The sequence below is a fragment of the Neophocaena asiaeorientalis genome, unplaced genomic scaffold (assembly GCF_003031525.2).
Source record: "Neophocaena asiaeorientalis asiaeorientalis breed wild unplaced genomic scaffold, Neophocaena_asiaeorientalis_V1.1 scaffold110, whole genome shotgun sequence".
In the NCBI taxonomy this organism is placed as follows: domain Eukaryota; kingdom Metazoa; phylum Chordata; class Mammalia; order Artiodactyla; family Phocoenidae; genus Neophocaena; species Neophocaena asiaeorientalis.
In genome coordinates, this window is record NW_020175053.1 from 1,705,689 (window position 1) to 1,727,996 (window position 22,308).

At 40.5% G+C, this 22,308-nt stretch overlaps 2 protein-coding genes across 2 annotated transcripts in view; both read right to left on the bottom strand.

Annotated features, from left to right (window-relative positions):
- LAMA1 (laminin subunit alpha 1) overlaps positions 1 to 22,308 on the bottom strand; it is a 154,012-nt gene that overhangs the window by 109,022 nt on the left and 22,682 nt on the right. The window contains exons 2-3 of the mRNA XM_024763670.1: positions 21,729 to 21,899; positions 21,425 to 21,537 (exon numbers count right to left, since the gene is read on the bottom strand). Coding sequence (XP_024619438.1) covers positions 21,425 to 21,537; positions 21,729 to 21,899 — 284 coding nt within the window. The remainder of the gene's footprint in view (positions 1 to 21,424; positions 21,538 to 21,728; positions 21,900 to 22,308) is intronic.
- Positions 8,654 to 9,623, bottom strand: LOC112412211 (syntaxin-17-like). Its single transcript, XM_024763758.1, is given in 3 exon segments — positions 8,654 to 8,835; positions 8,838 to 9,378; positions 9,410 to 9,623. Coding segments are annotated over 3 exon segments (906 nt in total). The 5' UTR covers positions 9,593 to 9,623.

The window sequence follows — 22,308 nt, forward strand, 5'->3', positions numbered from 1 at the left end:
AATGGTAAATTTTATGTTATGTATATTTTACCACAAGAAAAAAAAAAGATGTGAAAATAAGGAGAGAAAAGTGAATGATACAAAGACTCAACTTTTTGTGGAAGATGGAGATTTCTAAATTGAACATGACGAGGGACCAACCTTGGAGGAGCCAACCGAGCCATCTGGAGGGCAAGCTAGCAGCTCAGAGGGGATGCGTGATAACCTGTCTTTCCCATGACCCCATTTCTGTCAGTTTCTTACTAAGCTCTAGTGAGGCCTGATGACACGTCACAAAATACAAAACTGGAGCCCAAACTGTTAGGGTTTGAGAGTGAAAGGAGACCCCTGAGTGACGTGGCTGGAGACTCTCAGCTCAGAGGGCGGCATCTCCTCCTGGTGACGTTGACTAAGTGCCTGGCTGACCTCTGGGCAGCCCTATTCTTGGCCTGGCCCTGGAGTCCAGTACGGCATTGTAAACGATCCTAAATGGTGAGCATCTCAATGGAGGCCTAAGAAACAGTTATTTCACGGGCTTTCTTGTGCTTCTAGCACCTGAAGAACAAAGATAAATATCTTCTGATTGTATGCCATAAAATAGAGAAAACAAAATTTTAAATTATAAGACTGACAATTCTCACGGTCACTTAATTAGCGGGGAAAAGGTATTGGACACTATTAAAACAACACTAGATAGGTCACTTTATGATCTTACTTTTAGAAAGATGATTAAGAGTAACTCAAATTTGATTTAAAAAACTATTATAGAGGGGGTATATGGAAACTCATTTTTTCTGTAAATCTAAAACATCGCTATAAAATAAAGTCTATTAATTTAAAAAGACACACAAAACAAAGGAACAGAACTATTTACACATGTTATAATAGTTATCAGTTATTCTAAGAAAGCTTAAACCCCTCCGGTTGGCTGCACAGAAGCTAATAAGTGGTTTTCAGGCTTCACCAAACTTCTCAGGTATGTGGGCTTAGACAGCTGTGGCATCCCAGTTAATTATCTGCAGGTTTTAAATTGATCTCGCGGTTTTCCCAGCCTTCATTTCCGGACCTTATGGGGCATGGAGGCCACCAAGCCAGGGCGAGCCAGGGCGAGCCAGTGCTCTCCAAGTATCTGTGCAGAAATCTCAAAGGAGAACAGACCTGAATGCACTGGCACAAGCAGGCCTAGTCCCTAGAGTTTCCACCTTTGGCAGCCTCATCACCTCACCAAGGCCAATGCTTGCAGAGTCAGACTTCCAGAATTACTCCCCACCCTCCTCCCAAAAAGGTAGTGATTAACAGATCTTAAATTTCTTACAATCCAGAGAATTACAGAAGGAAATTTAATGTTTCCCAGGATTCAGGCTTAAAGTGATAAATCCAGCTGTGTTCTCTACACCCCACTGCATTATTCACAACGAATACTGTGAATATGGATCTACATGTTATCCCGATTTCTCACGTTGTAAGTGTGAAATAACAAATAGAAAAACACTATAAAATGCACAATACAGATGTAAGGTATCACTATCAGATTTGTAATCACTTTCCCTAAGCGCCATAGTTATTCTGCTGACAACTGGCACCTCTCACGATGATGACATTTGCAGTTCATTCAATTTTTTTCTCATTTGTTATGACCTGAAAATTCTGTCCTGCCTCTTACACTGATTTTCAAATATCTAAAACTGTCACCACCATTTGACAAAGCATTTGCCTCATCAGAGATAAATAATCCTGGCATAATTTACACATGTGAAGGTGATAAACAAGACCAAACAAATACTGTCTAAGCATCTGAACTCAGCCCAGTGCTCCCAAATACATGTTCAATACAGTGACCAAATGTAAATAAATGAATATATCTATATCTGAATGAATGAATGAGTGAATGAATGAATAAGTAAATTCCTTGCTATTCAATTAACAGAGAACAAAGAAAGAAAGAACCTTTTAGTCTCCATGCTGCTGAGAGGTTGTGAGACACACTCTTTCATTCACTGTTAGTGAGTATATAAATTGAGCAATATTTTTGAAAAAAAATAAAACAATAAAAATTAATTTTCAAAAATGTTTAAGCTCTTTTGGTTTTGTTTTTTTTGTTGTTGTTGTTGTTGAATGAGTGAATTTATTGCATGTTTCCTTATATAAACACCACTTAGCAACATCATAAGCGAATTCAGTAAGCTTTACAGAATTTGTAGACATTCTCACCATTGGGCCATTTTTTTGTGCTGACCCTTTCTAACACCAAGGGTTTTAACAATAAAATGGAAAACATCTTTAGGGGGTTAATTAATGAAACCTTGGTAAACATCTTTTTTAGTGATTAACCTTAATAAAAGACAATCTCAAGTACTTGAGAAATGTATGGATAACATGTACGTACTCTTGAGTAATTTCCTCAAATATTTATTAGTCAAGTTTCTCACAGGAGCTGGACAATGGTCCATTCAAGTCTGGAGTATCTATGCTGCTAAATTAAAATCTTCATGCTTTGGCTATCCAATGCACAGGTGACAAGACTGACGTTGTTTTGGAGGTTAAGAAATTGAATGTAATCTCCTCTGAGGGGACAAAAGATCTCTTCTCCTTAGGAGACAACTTTTAGACTTATTCAAAGCTGAAACAAAACTCAGCTGACTAGTTTTGTAAAATGTAGTATTACAGAAATTGCTTTAGTCTGGAAAAAATGTAAACATAGTTTATTACCAGTTTGTACCTTCACCACAGAAAAGCCTTCAAATCATTCTTGTGGAATGTCTGATTTTCAGTGGCATTGTCAGATGGTTGAGTAGTGAGTCTGAAGAGACAAAGCTGGGGCCAGTATACGGAAGGCTGAACTTTATCAGGTATTCAACAGGATCTGCTGAAAACATTTCAGCAGAAAAATGAAAGACGGTTCTTGTGGCAGCGATGTGAGGAATGGCCTAAAGTTGGGGAAGATGAGGTAGCGGATGTGAGGTAATAAAGTCTTTTACTAGAGTGATGGCTACGAATATATTTAAGAAATGAATGCAACTAATATTCAAAGAATTAACAAGAAGACCCAGTAAGAGGCTAGATATAAAGAATGGAGAATCCCTGACTAGAATGGGAGAAAGCAGCAACCCCTGAGTAAAAGCTTACTATAAGAGACAAAGCCAAAAGTAGAACTCTGATCTCCTGATTCCCCATCCAATTCTCTTTCCACTGTAGCTGTTGACTGATTTGGAATGTTAAAGCTGGTCTGAAAGACCACAAGCTTCAGTAGGCAATCTGATATGGCATAACAAAAACTCAGTTAAATTACTTTCGAGGATTTTTTTTTTCTTAAACCATGGTTATAATTCTAGCTTTTGTGCTAACTAGCTTTAATCTTGGGCAAATCATTTGCCTTTGACACCTCTTCTGTTTTTATATGAATTTATTTCTTTTGTTAATATTGCACAGACATTTTTCTTGTCTCCCACAATAAATAATTTCTTTGAGGGCAGTAACATGGACTATAGGTGGATCTTCTACCATTGATTGTTTATCATACCTAAGAAGTGGCTCTGTGAAATGGTGTCAAATTAATGAATATAAATAGTTGAGAACATCTTGTTAGAAACAACACGAAATGTTAATAAAAACACAAACAGGGCTTCCCTGGTGGCGCAGTGGTTGAGAGTCCGCCTGCCGATGCAGGGGACACGGGTTCATGCCCCGGTCTGGGAAGATCCCACATGTCGCGGAGCGGCTGGGCCCGTGAGCCATGGCCGCTGAGCCTGTGCGTCCGGAGCCTGTGCTCCGCAACAGGAGAGGCCACAGCAGTGAGAGGCCCGCGTACCGCAAAAAAAAAAAAACACCCCAAAACCCCACACAAACAGAACCTGATCTGTTCACATTAATTTAGGCTAGTGGGGAAGCTTCCCTACCTTTTATTAGGCCTCTGACTACTTAAAAAGAGTTTCTAGCATTCATAAGTACCTGATAGCCACTGCCATGTTATACTTTATTAGGAGAAGAAAATGTCCCATTTCACAGGAGAACCATTTCCCCACACTCTTCTTCATCCTTCCTCCCAAAGATTTCATGTGGCAGCAACGAAGGGCAAGGGGCACCCTGAAAACGACCTTTCCATTTTTAAGTTAACACAAAGAATGGCTTGGTTTGGCTTCTGTGACTTTCACTGGAGAAAAATGTTGTACACTATATACGTAAGTTTCCTCAGCTTCTTGTGATTGATAGAAAACGCCAGTATTCAGTCCTTACTCCTGTGCAAACTACTTTAGGGCACTTACAGGCAGGCAGGCGGCCCACAGAGGAAGGCTTTTGGATTCGCAGAACTCTCCCTATACAGCACTCAGCGTCAGTATAACCTGAAAGTTCTTACCCCAGGAACTCTGGCCAGCACACCCTTTTCTGGGGCTTCTTAGGTTATTGGCTCCAGCATAGGTGGGTAGGAGAGCTAAATCAGCAGAAGAAAAGCAAAAACTGAGGAAGGAAGACAGGAGAGGTCATAAGAACAAGGGAGCAGAGTCTGTGACTAATAAACACTGAGATGGCTTTTTTATGTGATTTGTAAAATGTCCTTAGAGGCAATTCCAAAAGAAAAGTTTCAAAAATAGTCTAAGCAATACCAGCATCACTACAATAAGTGCATGGCCTCCCAAGGGTACCATTTTAAAGGATAATCATTTGATTCTATGAGTTATATGATTGTTTTAAAAAATATTAGAGTTTATTTTAAAATTCAATATAAAAAGCACTGCTTAAGTGATGGCTGTGACCCACAAATATAAGGAAATTTGTAGGATGTGTGGGTGGGATGGAAACGCTATTAATTTTATAGTCTAAGGACTAAATTCAGCGCTATGCACTTCTGCACTGGCCACCATTAAAAACTGAGGCTGCTGGACATTTGATGAGGAAACAAGATTTTAAGAAAAGTGCAAATGAACGGCATGTGTAATTTCAAAGCAAGCCTGCCTTACAGAATATATGGGTGTTTGGGTGAAGCAGAGTGAATAGCCCGTCTCAATTTTAATATACAGAAGCAACACAGTATGAGAGTAACAGAAGTTTTTGTAGCTCAACAGACCTAGTTTACATCCTGGCTTCACCCTTTTGTAGTTGAATAACCCTCTGCAAATCATTTAGCTTCTCTGAGGCCCAGTGTCCTTACCTGTAAAATGTCTAGTGAAGGGCCTGGCAAACAGAAAATACTCCATAAATAACAGTTCCTCTGTAAGGGTGGGTTTTTTTTTTCAAACTAAGGGTCAAAACCCTTTGGTAGATTATGAAATCAATTTAGTAGGTTACAACTAGCATATTTTAAAAACTGAAACAATAAAAAACATCAGGGTGCACTGCACATAATGGTAAGTATTGTTCCATAATGCATATGCTGAGTTTTGATATAAATGCATTTTTTTACTGTGGATTACAACCAAAAAGTTTCAAAGTCTCTGTTCTACAGAGAAATTCTCAGATTATTATATTAAAAAGGCTTTAGGAGTGCTGCCATTATCCAAATGGTACTCTGTAAATTTTAAGAACTTAATCAAAGTGTTCCTTACCTTCTAACTTGTTGCAGTAAAAATAAGACATGAATCATAGAGAAGATAAATTTAATCTGCTACTGTAGGGCATTAAATTCAATTTTAAGATTGGTTTCTGTGTTATACTGACTAATTTATACTTCTAAACACTTTATAGTTTATACGTATATCATTTATAGTTGATTAAACACATCTAGAAATTTCTACAAAAAGTTGGCTATTAGCTTCTATTATGGGAAAATTAGATACGATTTCTAAATAATTTTAAATTATAAAACTTTTAAAAAGGATTGCAACTTGCCTAAGCATGAAGACTGCTAGAGCAATATTCCCATCCTGATGAGTAGTAAAACTCAAAGGCCTCTATGAGCACATACAGTGATGTCCCACACTGGCTCAGTAAAAAGGAGAGCTCCCAAAACAAACTGTGAGGGTCAATAACAGGCCTCTTTTCTCCTTCAGGTCTTGATGTAGAACCAGACTGACAGTAGAATGAGTCCCTAGTGCTGTTAAGATGGTGAGCTAGGCAATTTTAGGTTGGCAGGATAGGAATTTTAGGTTGGCTGAAGGGTAGGATACTAGAAATTACAGGATTCAATGACACAGCTGAATCTTGATATAACTGTATCTTAAATTTATAATTTTAGCTGACCAGGCCAGATTGGCTATTATTAGAACCTATGCGACTGAAGTTTAGGAATCTTGTTTTAAATTAGCGCCCTGGGCAATTCTGATCCTCATTCTGGTTTGAACGCCCTGTGTTAAAGGGACAGCAAGGATCCAAAAATATAAAAAGATGGAGTTCAAAAGTATTTATCCCAACCTTACAGGTATCCAATGTCAAATACTGGATCAGACTCTGACACTCAAAGTACTTCCTTCTTGGTATTATATTAAAGATATGAGTCAGCAGGTAGAAATACTTGATGTTTTCCAGTTATTTAAGAATAAGAAATGGTATGTTGCTTCATTGGAATTCACCGGTGAGAAGCAAAAAGTGTGAATGAGAAAGGTCTCTTTAGATTAGACATAGAAGTAAAAGGTAGCAATCAATAAAAGTTATTAAGAGTAAACTCAGCAAGAGAGAAGTGATAAGTCATTCAACAGCTTGATGAATCCATTTGGCTCCTGAGCAGAGATCTCATACCTTTTGTGGTGTAGGTGCCCTTTCCTCCGTCCTCAGAAAAGAATAAAGAATAAGGCAAAAGGTGGTTCCTTCCTATTTCAAATGAGTTGAGAGTACAAGGTAAGTCAGCCTATAATCTTAAGTTCTTTTTTCCTAAATTTAAAACTTTTCTGCTATTTGACATCGACATTGGGTTGGGCTGAGCCATGCTTGCTGTCAACGTCAAGCGTTGAGATTAGCACCACAAATCCTCCACCAGGACTGAGTCTTGGCATCAGGCTTTGTCCATCATCAACCTTGAATGTGAGAAAAGGCAAGCATGAATACCATTCTTGGGAAGAAACAGCAGCTGTGCAAGGTGAAAGAAATCACAGGAGACAGCAAAGCCTGGGGAAAAGGATGGTAGTAACAGAAGTGAGGTAGAAAGCTAGTCCTTAGCTCCTCCAACTGTCAGCTGAAGAGACTTAGGGTCAAACACTCCCTGCACGGCAAGTACATGAGTCCCCTGAAATTGTAAGGTGCCCCAAGAAATGACCTGGTGTTCCCCTCTTGCTTATTTTTTAGCTCAAACTCTGACAACGTTGAAAGTATTTGGAGACTGACACCTCTCTTTCTCTCACTTTCTTTTTTACCTAGAGGTTACAGTAGAGGATGAACAGAGATGGCAGCCAATACCAAAAAAAACCAAAACAACAACAACAAACAAACAAAAAAACCAAAACAGATTATGAGAAAAGTCTGCATTACACATGGGTAGAATTCACCCCATAAGTCAAAGAACTTTTCAAAATTACAAGGGAGGGAAGGCAGAAGGGACTAGATATTTGAGGTGTTAAGAGGCAGGCTGTTAAAGTCCCCCACTATTATTGCGTTACTGTCGATTTCCTCTTTTATAGCTGTTAGCAGCTGCCTTGTGTATTGAGGTGCTCCTATGTTGGGTGCATATATATTTATAATTGTATCTTCTTCTTGGATTGATCCCTTGATCATTATGTAGTGTCCTTCCTTGTCTCTTGTAACATTCTTTACTTTAAAGTCTATTTTATCTGATATGAGTATTACTACTCCAGCTTTCTTTTGATTTCCATTTGCATGGAATATCTTTTTCCATCCCCTCACTTTCAGTCTCTATGTGTCCCTAGGTCTGAAGTGGGTCTCTTGTAGACAGCATATATATGGGTCTTGTTTTTGTATCCATTCAGCGAGCCTGTGTCTTTTGGTTGGAGCTACAAAAAAATAAATAAAATAAAATTCAAAAATTAAAAAAAGAGACTAACAGAGCAAGCTTAGTGACTGGCCTTATAAGTCTACCACTTGAGACTCTGTGTTCTTTATTTATAGAGAGGCAGAAAAAAGAGTTCAGAGAAGAGGTCAGTGTCACAACTTAAGATATCTGAAAGAGAAGTCAGGCCTTTCTTTCCATTTTCTTACACTATTTGTTTCCTTCACTTGAAACTATTGTTAGACCAAATTGCAATAGGGTTCACCAAATGGACTCCATTATGCAATTCAATTGTGCCCCTTGCTGGCTCCTGATTTCCCTATTTGATACAAGAAGCTAGTGAACTTCCATTCTTTTCTCTGCTAAAATGCCTAAAAAATCTATATTTAGGAGATAGAAAAGCATATTTACAATATGCTTAGCCTTGGAGTCTCCATGTCAGAGTTATGGAAGAAACTATTCTGAAAACTGCCCTTCCGTAACCCAACATGTTCACACGTCACAAGTCCTTATCAAAGTTATGGGTTGGGTTTTCACATTTCCAGGTAAAAAGTCTGCTCCCTGGCAGTCCTTAAACTTTACGTGACAAACACTGTACACCCTCAGTCCAGGCTTCTCAGTATCTAACATCCCCGTTAACACCCCAGCAAACAACAAAATATATGCACTTATCACAGTTCGATCCCACTTGAGCATCGACGGCCACTATTTTGATATAACCATGTTCATGTTCCAAAAGCTGATGAGTGTCCAACAGCAGCAAAGGATAGACATGTTGGCACCAATAATACTGAAGTTTGGTTTTTAACTGCATTTTTTGTCAGTTTGGCTGGGAAGATCTGGACAGCTGGAAGTGAGCTTCTGCATCACTTCCTGTTTCTTTCTTTGTAACAATTTTCCACCTGTGAAGCCCACCACCCCACCACCAAGCGCAGCTACAATTCCTGCCACTCTGAAGCCTGCAAGGAGGCCAGTCGGGCCCCCACCATTCCTCCGATGAGAGCACCTGCCACAGGCAGAGCTGCCAGCTTGTATTTTGCAGCCTTCCCCAAGTTTTTGGTTCCCTCGTCAACACTCACAGCAGCACTGTTGATATGGTCTTCGACGCTGTCAATCTTCTGCTGAGAATTCACTAGGAGAGAGAAATCAGTGACCAGTTGGCTGAGTTCAATTAAGTTCGCTTCTAAGGTTTCCCATGATTCTGCAGCATTTTGATCTCGAGGAATTTCAGGCAACACATATATCTGAGTCATGTTCTGAGGATTAGCTTCATCTTCAGTAGCGTGAAATGTTCCACCAATAGCCATGGATCTGGTCAGAGAAGGCTGTAATAAGGTTCCTTCATCATTAAATTGTTTCTTACGTTCTTCTACGGATTCTAGATGGAGTTGAAGAAATTCTGCTGTGGCTGCTGATGCTTCTTCTTTAACAGGATCTATCATTCTTTTCAGAAGTCCTAGGTCATCCCCTTGGACTTTCAAACAAAGCTTCTCCATTTCTCGGATACTGGAGTGGAGTTGCTTCAGCAACTGTACGTCTAGGCTGGTGTGTCAATGCAACTGTACGTCCTGCATTGATGTGCTCTTCATGCAACTTGTCCCAGATTCTGCGCCTCTGATACTTCTCAGTATTTAGCTGGTGCTTTCTTAACCTCTCCAGGTCTGTTGGGATTACCATCTTAGTAAATTTCTGAAGAGCTGGTTCAAGACGGCGTAATTTCACTTTTTCTTCATCTTCAGACATCCTAAAAAAAACGCTGTGTCTCTTCTACTTGCAACAACTACCTCCTCCACTCATGTAGAATAACCCGATGTCCTGCTTCCTGCGGGGCGACCCTCCTGCGCGCGCGGGGCTGGCACCCAGCCCACATTGCGGCCAGGGCCTTACGCCCCCGAGGCGGCCTCTCGCGATCCTGTTTAAGCTCTTTGACCCAGAAATCCCATTTCCTGGAATCTACGCTAAAACATAATCAGCACTGCAGCCGCAAAACTATTCAGATATTTGTTGCAGTGTAATTTATAAAATTACAATCACCTTAAATGTTCAACAGTGTGAGCAGGTTAAACAAATCTCTGTATACCCAGATGATGACATTATTCTGCCATTAAAAATTGTTACAGAAATTCAGATGCCAGCCATGAAGAAGAAATGGGTACTGCCTGGCCCTCTGGCAATAAACAACTAGAAACTGGACAAAGGGTTTTCTACTGAAGCCACTTTCTAGGCTGGTGTGTCAATGTCTTACGAAGTTAAATGTGCACACGTCCATTGGCCAAGCAATTTCACTCCTTAAGAAATAAAAACATATGTCCAGAAAGACTTTTATAGAATGTTCACTGCAGCTTTATTTACAATAGACAAAACTGTAGCAACTAGTAGACTAAAAAGTTCTGGAGAGCTAATGCACAATATCGTGATCATAGTCAACAATACTGGATTATAAACGTCAGAGTTGGAATTATTTTCAATACAGAGGAAGAAATGATAATTATGTGATGTGATAAAGGTGTTAGCTAACATTGCTGTAGTAATCATATTGCAATATATAAACCTATCAAACCAACGTGTTTTGTACCTCAAACCTACACAACGTTATATTCAATTATATCTAAATAGATGAATAAAACAGAATAAAATAAAATAGGCACTGACAGAAGAAATTATAATAACCCAAACACCCTAACAGGAGGATGGATAAACAAAGTGTGGTATATTCACGGAGTGAAATATTGCTCAGAAATAAAGGAACGAACCACTAAAAGCAACAATGGGGGAATCTCGCAGACATAATGCCAAGAGAAAGAAGACAGACACAAGAAAGACAGGTCATGTGATTGCATTTATATGACGCTATATAACAGGCAAAGCCAATCTAAGTGAAAAAATATTCAGAACAGTGGTTCCTCTGGCCAGCAGGTGTCGGGGAGGGGAGCTGGTGAACGGAACGGGATGGACACAGGGGAACATTCTGGGTGATGGAAATGCTCTACATCTTGATGGCGGTGAGGCTTATACATGTGACTGTATTTGTCAAAGTGCACCCAACTATACCCTTAAGATGTGTGCACATCACTGCATGTAAATTGTATCTCAATAGAAAGAAAAAATGAAAGACAACTGTTATGATCACACTGGATGAACTATTTTGGCTCCACAAACAGGCCTTTTCTATGATGCTCTCTCCCAGGTACCTTTCCTCCACCTGGTCCTACATTCGGGTCGTTTCTCTGATGCTCTGAGCTGCCCTTCCTATATGTGCCCCATACCTGCTCAGCTCCCCTGACCCCCATATCAGCCAGCAGAAGTGATCGGCTTACCTGCCTCTTTCCCCAGCTAGCCCAGAAGCCCCTGAGGACCACAGTCAGCCTTAAGCAACAACTGAAGTACAGTGATGATACCAACATTTATATGGAACCTACTGTTTGTTGAATACTTTCCCTGGATGTCGCTACTGTCTTGTTCATGAAGGAATCCTGAGACCCCTGCCATCAATAAGCAGACGTTACGAATTATTAAATATAGACAATGCACTCAGATATGCTGGAACGGATCAGAAGATAATTCCTGGGTGTTAGGATCACAAGGGAGTTTTTTTAACAATTCTTTTCTTATGTTAAAAAATTTCTGCTTCTGTATCATAATAAAGGAAGTTCTATATAGAGAAAAGTTCCACTGAAGACATAAGAAGCACATGAGTTATTCTGAGGTATAGCAGAGGTATTCAGGAGCTACTTTGTTTTTTTACTTTGTTACAGCTTTCTTTTTAAAGATCAAGATGTTAGATGTTCCAATTTGAATACACTGCTAAGTAAAAAGCAGGAAAAAAAAAAAAAAAAAAAAAAAAAAAAAAAGCAAACACTAGAATGGATTCCAAAACGTATTTTTCAAAGAAAAATTTTTTCAGAAACTAAAACATCTTTTTTTTTTAGCTTTACTATAACAGGAAGAAATAATTCCAGAACAGACCTCCCTTTCTTTCCATAAATATACAAAAAGCTTTATTTTGAAGCCAAAACAGTTGGAGATATGAAAAGTATATTTTGACAGAGTCCTGCAAAACTCTCTTCGCTCATTTCCCAGAACCCTCCCAAGGCTGATCTAAGAAGCCCTGCAGAGCAAGCAACACTGTAACAGTATGGCCAACACTCTGCCATTCAAAACAGAAAAGAAAAAAGGGGGAAGGTTTGGTAAACTAAGTTGTGCTAACTGGAAAAATGGTTATGCTTGACTGTTTGGCAGACCACCGTTCATGACAGACAAAGGATAAAGCTTAAAAATAAATCTTGCCAGGAAAGGAAGCTCCACATATGGCCTCAATTATTTTCATGTATTCAGCTCACTAGTCACTAACATTGAACAATTTAAGGTACAATATCTGTATTGCCACTTGGTCCTATAGCTCTTTACATCACCTCAAGATAAAGGTATAGCCCCTAAAAGGTAAGCTATGGGAGACCAGCAGAGAGAAGCCTCTTTTCAGAAGTGTGAGGAGGCAGTGGGGGGTTCAGATGTGTCTCAAAGTCTTTACCCCACGTCCTGTGGCAGGGTGGGGTTGCCTCATGTTTTCTCCACTTGAATCTTTGCCCACTTCAGAGACTGGAAGGTCCAAAGAGCACAGAGGAAGATGCTGTGTGACACTGAGGCCAGGTCTTAAAGGGATGCAACTTCTGCCTCTTTCTCTGGAACACCTGTGCTGGAGCCCTGAACTGCCCTATTCGCAATGCTGCCTTAGGGCTGCCATGCTGTGAGGAAGCCCCTAGCCCACAAGGAGAGTCCACACAGACAAGCCCAGAGACCACATGAAGGGAGAGCCTTGGCCAGCCCTCAGCTGCCCCAGCACCCCCTCCCCCAGCAACTCCATCCCAAGGACTGCAGCCTGAGATACAACCACTCACAGTCAAGCCCTTCCTGAAACCTTGACCCCCAGAAACAAACCCAGAAAGATATAAGATGAATGTTGCTTTAAGCCATAAAGTTTGGCAGTGGTCTCTTACAAAGCAGTAGATAATTGGAAAAGCGGCTGTGTAGGAGAAAACAAAATGAGATAACAAAAATGTGAAAACAAAAGACAGACATATCTCTGAGACAAGCAGCTTCATGGAGAATAGGACGGAAAAGATAAAAATGAAGGAGAAGAATTTCGTGTGGCTTACTTCCAAATAGTAATGAAGGGCTTGATTTCTTCCAATCTATTCATTTTGCCAAACAAATTCAAGAAAAATTTGAAATACTGGTTGAGCCCAGTATGAAGTAATATAAAATTGAAATAAAAGCATTTTGAATTAATACAAGTACACAGTCATGGTCATTTCTACCAGGGTTTCCAGGGACAATTTCTGCCTGAACTCTTTTAACAAACACCCAAGACTCATTTGTAATGAGAAGCTCCAATTTACATGCAACTCTTGTTCTAAAAGTCTTTCAAGATTTTCTGCCTTAAGAATGTGAAATTTGCCTGTTCTTTTTTTAGTTACCGTGCCAATGTGCTTAGCAAACACTTTACATATGGACGATACAATAATAAACCTCAATCCAGCTCTGGCCAATTTTTCAGAAATTTTTGGGGGAAAAAAAACAACAGCAGACGTCCAGATTAATGAGGTTTTATAAAACCCAGCGAACAAACAGCTCTTGTCTAAAGGTTTGCATAAAACAAAGGCCCTTCTGTGATTATGTGCCCACAACAAAGTGTTACTTCCTAATTAAACCTACACAGAGTATAGAGCACTGCTTCAAAAAAGCAGCCTTTATTTTCAATGCCATAGGAAACGTTTCCTTTTTTACGAAACACACTTTGTCTTCTAAAGGGACATTACACATTTTTACTCACAAATCTGACCACTCCCAGCGAACATTTTGCCCAGGTTTAAACATTTTGAAAGGAGATTACTAAACACTGATTCATTTTCCTGCTTCTTGGCCAAAAATCACATGTTAGACAGCACCCAGATTTACCATAAGAGAAGCGTTGATACTCTGCCCCATTCCCAGGGGAGAGGACCCCATTGAGTGACAAAGAAAACAGGGGTTTAGGAAGAACCCAGACACTCCCAAATCAGAAGGAAATTGTCAGAACTCCTGCCAGCCTCCCCAGGAAATCGTATTAGAAAGAGAAACAATGATGGGAGACCGGGAACAAATGAGGTGGGACTGTGTGGGTGGTGTGGAAGGAACCAGAAGTCGTTGTGTCCAGCCCCAGTTGCAGCAGGTACAGCCATGGGACACTGGGCAAGCCAGTGGACCACTCTGCACTGCCACTTCTTCACCTGCAAAGAGGGGGCCATCTCCTCTCCAGGATTGTTGGAGATGAAGTAACATGGATGAGAAAAAAATGCTGTAGAGTCTATAACCTATACCTATATAGATACCCATATATATGTATATAGACACACATATGCATAGCATATGAATATACAATATATAGGTTGAGTGTTCATATACATTTGTAGATTCTATATGCTACATAGATAATATACTGTATATAGTCTATATACTATATTGCTAAATTCTATATTATTCTAAATTCTATAATACTAAATTCTATATATTATATATAGATTCCTATACATATACACGATATATATGAATATATGTATAGATTCCTATACACAACAGGCAATGAACATTTCTTTTGAAAGGGATACTCAAAACTAAACAGAAACTTGCCATACGAGCCTTGAAAATGATTTGTATGCACTGCACTCCTTCACTGGCATGCAATCCTTTTTCACTGAAACCTCAAGTTATTACCCATAACAGAAAAGCAACCAACATGTCATGCGTGGGAGCTATTATGCAAATCATGGGTAAGCCACAGAGTAGGATGTTAACGCAGCTTTAAAATTATTAATAATGATTTTAGTTATATTGGGAAATGATCATGCTATAAAGTTAAATAAAACATCAGGACACAAACGTATTTGTCACAAACCTCAGCCGGAAGGATGATATCGTCCAAGAATGCAGACAGGGATGAGTTCTACCCTTGAATTACTTCAACTAAGGCTCAGTTCTGCCATCTGTCTAAAGGAGATAATGTAGAACCAAACTCATAGTGTGATTACGAGGGTTCCACAGAAAGCCTGGCCTGCAGGAGTATGGAATAAACGGCAGCCCTATGACTGCACTGTTAATTTAAATACATAGACATGCATGCAAAAGTCTAAAAGCAAGTACACTGATGTTATTGGTGGTCGTGTCAGAGTAAAGGGATGACAGGTTTTTCTGTCTCTTTACACTTATCTGTACCTTCCAGTTTTTCTACAGTGAGCCTGTATTACTTCCCTAATTAAGAAAAAAATAAGAATTATTGACTTATGAGCTTATTTTCTGGAAATCTGCATAATTGTACTTCTTAGCTAACCTTATTAGCTAACTCTAATTAGATTGTATCTTGCTTAATGTTTCCCATGTGATACCTGAAGATTTTTAGGACTCCTAAGTCATTTGTGGACTACCAGTGTGACAGGGGAAAGGAAACATATTTTTTATAAGGAATTTGTCAGGTGCTCAACCAGGAACCCTCCTTCATTTTTTTTTTTAAATTGAAGTACAGTTGATTTACAATGTTGTATCAGTTTCAGGTATAGAGCAACGTGGTTCAGTTTCATATGTTTATTCTTTTTCAGATTCTTTTCCATTAAGTTATTATAAGACCTTGAATATAGTTTCCTGTGCTATACAGTAGGTCTCTGTTGCTTATCCATTTTATATAGAGTAGTGTTGCATTTTACTTTGTAAGCTGTCCGAAAGCATAGCACCCAACCACCCTTGACGCATCTCTGCCACGATGCCACACGATCAAAGAGGAATAATAAATAAATACATACAGAAATAAATAGAACTGCTTCCACTTCCCCCACCACTGTCCTTAAAGTCACAGTGTCACCTACGGCAGCCTCTCAGCTGAGATCCCAGGACGCCTAGTCTGTCCACGTATTAGAAGGCAGTCCATGATTTCGCCATGAGGATTATCAATTTTGCATTTTCATTCCGAAGTTAATCTAAAAACTTATAAAAGCATATTCAGAATCTGGCTGACCACTGTATAACAAAATTCTGACCCAGGATTTCAAGGCTGCCGATCTGTGTTCATGTCACTGCCCTGGCACAGTGATCACCTACTGAGATGACAGTATTACTGCCGGTTGCAAAGTGACTGCAAATCCACCTGCTGTACTCTGCTTCTCAGGGTTTGAAGGCACTAGTGGGAGACAGGGAGGCCAGAGGAGGGAGGCAGGGAGGCCAGAGGAGGGAGGCTGGAGGAGGGAGACTGGGAGGCTGGAGGCAGGGAGGCTGGAGGAGGGAGGGAAGATATTTCCCCTCTGTCTACTTGCTGTTCCGGTCAATGTCTTTCGCCCAGCAGCAGTTGGCCCCAGTCTTTGGCTTTCCAGAACTCCCCACATAAGCCTCCTCACCCCAGCTCAGAGGTGGGGTACTCTCCTGCAAGCCTCCAGCTGTGAGTAACCCCAATCGCCTCCCTTAGTTCCTCCTCAGTGGTTAACTCTCAGTTAGCTAGGGACTCTCTTTCCCAGTTCTCTCACACCCATTAACCAGTTCCTCCTACTAGACCTGTCCTTTTAAATAACTGCTGTGGTTTCTGTTTTCCTGATTGGACCCTGGCTGATAGAAAACAGCATGTATTTCACAGTATTTTAACATTTTTTAATTGTGGTAAAATATATATAACATTAAAATGACCATTCCAGCCATTTTAAGTGCACAATTCAGTGGCATTAGGTGCACTCACATAGCTGTGCAACCATCACCACCATCCGTTTCCAGAACCTCATCATCTTCCCAAACTGAAACTCTGCACCCATTACCGCTCACTCCCCATCCCCCTCTGCTCAGCATCTGGTGCTTTCTGCCTCCATAGACATGACTGTTCTAGGGACTGCATGTAAGTGGAATCATACAGTGTTTGTCCTTTTGTGTCTGGCTCATTTCACTTAACACACTTTCAAGGTTCATCCACGTTGTTCATATATCACAATTTGCTTCCTTTTTAAGGCAAAATACTCCATGCTATGTATAGACCACATTTTGTTTATCGATTCACTGTCGATGGACACTTGGTTCCTTCCACCTTTCAGCTACTGTGAATCGGCTGCCATAACACATGGGTGTGCAAATATCATTTTGAATTCCTGCTTTCAATTCCTTTGGGGATATAGCTAGAAGTGGAACTGCTGGATCATATGGAAATCCTGTTTAACTTTTTGAGAAGCCACCACACTGTTTTCCATAGTGTTGCACCATTTTACGTTCCCAACCAGCAATGCACAAGGGTTCCAATCTCTCCACACCCTCACCAACCTTTATTTTCTGTTTTCTGATAATAGCCATGTTAATGGGTGAAAAGTGGTATCTCATTGTGGATTTTCTTTTCTCTAATGATGAAAGATGTTGAACATCTTTTTATCTGCCCAGTGTCTTAACTTAGAGTATCTCAAACTGGAAATCCTTGAGTTCTTAAGTTGAGAAACTCTACCATAGGAATACATTTTAATATATTTAATAGCATATATACAGTTTAATATAATTAACAACTAAAATAATGCTGACAATCACAAAATTCAAGATCTATCGAATGGGTATGCTCACTCTCTCAGAATGATTTCTTTAAAATTTTAAGTTATCACAAGAGATCCTGGGCTCATGTCCATGGTATCATGCTAGGTCATTGGACAGTGAGCAACAGTTTATGACTGGACGCCACCCATGTATATGTTAGTTTTACATTTGTTAAAGTGACTCGTCAGTTTTATTTTTTTTCTTAAAACTACCACACTCATTCAATTCCCACAGATTGTTTTCTTTTTAAGTAAGACATTGCTAGATATCAGCGTAAATTCTAAAATATGGTGAATCGATGCAAGAAATGAATAGCAGGCATTACTTTAAAGAAGTAAAGAAATAAATCTAAGCGTTCCTCTTGTAATGTGTTACTAAAGCAAACACTCCGTAGTTAAATCTTATTGCAAACCACACAACATTTATGGACTTTCTGATAACACCACTTTTTATCTTTTCTTTAGTTTATCTTTCAGGTAACCAAACATTATATACAGAGGCTAAAATGTCATAATTTCTACAGCTGTCATCAACTAGAGAATGAAGAATGGTATCAATGTCTTTGGCATTTGCCAAAACAGAACGAAACTGACTGATTTGGTCATAAAACCTCAGGGGCTGACATATTTATTAAGTTACATGAACACATTTACAACATGAAATTGTTGATTCCTGATAACACTGAGGTCTGCCTAATTTTACTTTAGAAACCTGTACTTCAGAGTTTACTTTTTTTTTTTTTGCGGTACGCGGACCTCTCACTGTTGTGGCCTCTCCCGTTGCGGAGCACAGGCTCCGGACGCGCAGGCTCAGCGGCCATGGCTCACGGGCCCAGCCGCTCCGCGGCATGTGGGATCCTCCCGGACCGGGGCATGAACCCGTGTCCCCTGCATCGGCAGGCAGACTCTCAACCACTGCGCCACCAGGGAAGCCCCCAGAGTTTACGTTTTTAAAGGAGTGAAACAAAGCAGTCAATGGGTTATTAGTTGATGGTCATCTTTTAATCAGGCTGTGAACCAAAAAAAGGAGGGGAGTGTGAAAATAAAGCACTGATTCACAGTGTGATTACACACTCACTGCCTCACCTCTTCCGACGTCAGGGTGTGAAGTCAAGCCTCCATAAACATTAACAGGGAAGGAAAAGGGAAGAGGAAGAAGAAAGGAGGAAGCAGACAGCTGTGGTCCCTGCCCTCATGGGGCGTATAATCTAGAAATTAACTAGCAGCTGGTGAATTGTTGGCCTGACAGGGAAATACAGACTTTGACGACAGAAAAGTCATCAGAAGGTATAACCACATTCTAGAGCTGAGTGTCGATGAGGCCCAGGAAACAAGGATGAGATGAGGCGGAAGGGAGCCATCCAGCTGTCAATACCTAAGCAGGACCCAAATATAGCCTCAGTCCTCATGGGACAACCAGCTCTGGATGCAACAGAGCAGCCAGGATCGCCAACGGTGGGTTCTGGCCAAAAATATTTAACTGGAAAGTAATCAAGACTTTAGAGCTGAGTTTAGTTCATAAGAAATAGAGGGCATAAAGGAACATGTTAACAACATCACAATGAAACCACCAGACAAATCCAGAATGTAGGATATTCTACAAGACAACTGGCCTCATCTATTCAAAAATTGAATATCATTTTTAAAACCGTAAGAGAGGACAATTCAGATTAGAAGAGATTTAACAAGCACATAACAGGCATCAAATGCAATGAGTGTTCCTTACTGATCCTGGTTTGAAAAAGAAAAAGAAAAGCTATAAAAGACATCGGTGGCTAAACTGGGACAACTGGATATGGGTGGAGAAATAGTTACTAGGAAATTACTGTTCGTTTTGTTAGCTAATGGCCTGGTGCCTATTCAGAACAAATGTCCTATTTTCTGAAGATACAAAAAAATCTTGTATTGGTCCAATGTCACCATGACTGCAATTCACTTGCAAAGTGTTCCCAAGATGAAACAAATGTGACAAATTGCTTAAAAATTCCTGAATCTCGGGGGTGGGTATGTGTGTGTCACAATAATACTGTTTTCTACATATTCAAACATTTTCACAATAAAAAGACTCAATAAATAAATATCTGAGAAAGGTTTGCTCAGCGATAATCATATTGCATTTTTAAACTGAAAGCACAGTAGAAACTTCACGTTGTGTAAAAGGTAAAGAAAATTCTGAGTATTTTGTTATTTTAAATAATCTCAATTTAGAAGCTTATGTAAAAACACTAGAAAGTACTTAGAAGCCTATATAATTCTGTGTGTATGCTTGTGTTTGAATATGCCTTAAAGACCTAAAAGTGAGGCCCCCGAATTCCTCAAGCTGATTCAGTCCAACTGACAGCAAAAAGATCTCCTGTTAGGAGAAGTCAAAATCGACAAATTGCAAGATAAACAACAGTTGAACATGGATTTGAAGTCTATTCGTAAAATGTCCAGCTGTTAATTTGGCCAAACTCACGTAGTATCGCATTTGTAATGATGAAAATGTTGTAGTTTTTCCCTTAAAGAAGGAAAATACATTGAAAAGATGATGAGAAAACCAACATTTCCTGCAGAAGCATCCTTACCACTGAAACAAAAACAAAAACCAGGGCAAAAAGGGGCTTTTTTCTCTCTTCCTTCAGGCAGATTTGAAAATACAAAGGCATGACATATTAATTCAGGATTCGTGGCTGGAAACACCCAGAAGTATTATTTCACTTAAACGTTGACACTATGAACCTGAACTTTAAAAATGTCTTCTGAACTTCACATTTTACTACCTCATTTACTGTTATGATTAGAGCTCAAAAGTTCCTTGTGCACGAACAGACACAGTATTGTCTTGTTTTCTACTTAAAATCCTACTTTTTTTTTTTTTTTGCGGTACGCGGGCCTCTCACTGTTGTGGCCTCTCCCGTTGCGGAGCACAGGCTCTGGACACGCAGGCCCAGCGGCCATGGCTCACGGGCCCAGCCGCTCCGCAGCATGTGGGATCTTCCCGGACCGGGGCATGAACCTGCGACCCCTGCTTTGGCAGGCGGACTCTCAACCACTGCGCCACCAGGGAAGCCCCCTACATATTTTTTAATGATCACTTATTCAAAGAATTACGACTTTTCATCATGAGATCGCCAAAATTCCTATTTCCATCCTACAGTGCACATTTCAACTAGTTGTCTCTTTCAAGGATATTTCACACGACAGTGATGAGTTCTAACCCAAGAGAAATGGAATGGACATAAATAAGAAGGGTATGCCATCACTTTTCTGGAGAACTGAAATCAGAAATTTGACAACAGCTGCCACCTTTCTTTTTCATCCTTTCCACTCAGATTTCTTTCCTTCTCCTTCCCTTCCCCAGAAATATCTGGAGCAGCCAGAGCCCGTACCATGTTTCTCTCCATTCTCCTATGTGGTCTTAAAGCAAAGCAAGGGGATGCAAGTGGGGTCTGAGCCATTTAAACACTGCCTTTCCCAGCTTGTGCTGAAGGCTTGCTCACAGCAGTAATCGACAACCCCAGGTACTCACAGCCCTCGCAGACGGCGTGACAGGGGTGAGGCAGTGTCCAGAGGTTTAAGACTATCCTCTTTTGTTTCCAAGCTTTGTTTTCTACGTAGAACCCTTTTACAACAGCTGCATAGTGATAACAGCAAGATAACAAGCTCAAAAGGCTGGAAATGCATGCGTTTTGTGACGCCACCTGCAGTGTGTGTGGACACCTGGGTACTGCCTGGCGTGGCATCCTGGGCGGATGGATGATCAGCGTCCCAACATAGCTTCTAAGAACATCAGACCACGTGAAACACTCCACTCACCTCCCCAAGGATACCTGGGCACGATAAACGTGACAAGAAACGGTACCAAGGACAACTTCTGTGTCTCACTTAAATTCACCGGGTGGAAAAGCAGTGAGACCAGAATGTAAACGTATTAAGAAACAAGTGGACTTTCCGGAAGCTCATGAGATTACAACCCAGCAACCCACAGGCCTCCTGCAGTGGCTCTGGCCTTACCCACCTGTCTCAAGTCCAGAGTGATTGTGACCCAGTGGTACTCTCTCCCGTTTTGGATGCTAGGACTCTGCCACCAGTTATTCGTGCCATCGATGGCATTTGATATGGGATGGCGTTCTGTTGAAAGAAAACAAGAACACGCAATGCTCCCAGCTTCTGGTTTAAGTTTTTTAACTTCTAAACTGTAAAATCAGTGGAAATGAACAGGTGAGGAGAACGCAGGTCTGTGGCTCCCTAACACAAGTCTCCAGTAGTCGGTTGAGAAGGTGTACATTTCCATGGGTCCTCCCAAAGGGGGCGCCACTTGCCTTTGGGGTTGGCACTGCTGCCGTCGCAGAGCCGGCACTGGGCGTTGCGCATGGCCCTCCTGGGTACGTGCTCCACCAGCTTGCAGTACGTCTCCGGCCCCTTCTCCCCGCAGGTCGCGTTGGTGCTGATGTGGGCATTGCTGGCAAGGTTGAGAATGGCAGGGAACAGCCCTGAAAATCAAAAGGCACCAGATCAGCTCCGCCACTTGAAACCGAAAGGTCAGATCACTTCATCTCACTTTGCAAGTAAATCAGAAAGAGATGGCAAACTTAACAGTTACCAAAGGGGAAAGGAGGGGAGAGGGATGAATTAGGAATTTGGGATTAACAGATACACACTACTGTATATAAAACAGAGAAACAATCAGGACCTACTGTATAGCACAGGGAACTCTACTCAGTATCACAGAATAACCTATAATGGAAAAGAATCTGAAAAAGAATATATCTATATATATAAATGAATCATTTCACATCTGAAACATTGTAAATCAACTATACCTCAATTAAAAAAAAAAAAGAAGGAGGGGAGTTCCATGGTGGCCTAGTAGTTAGGACTTGGCACTTTTACAGCCGTGGC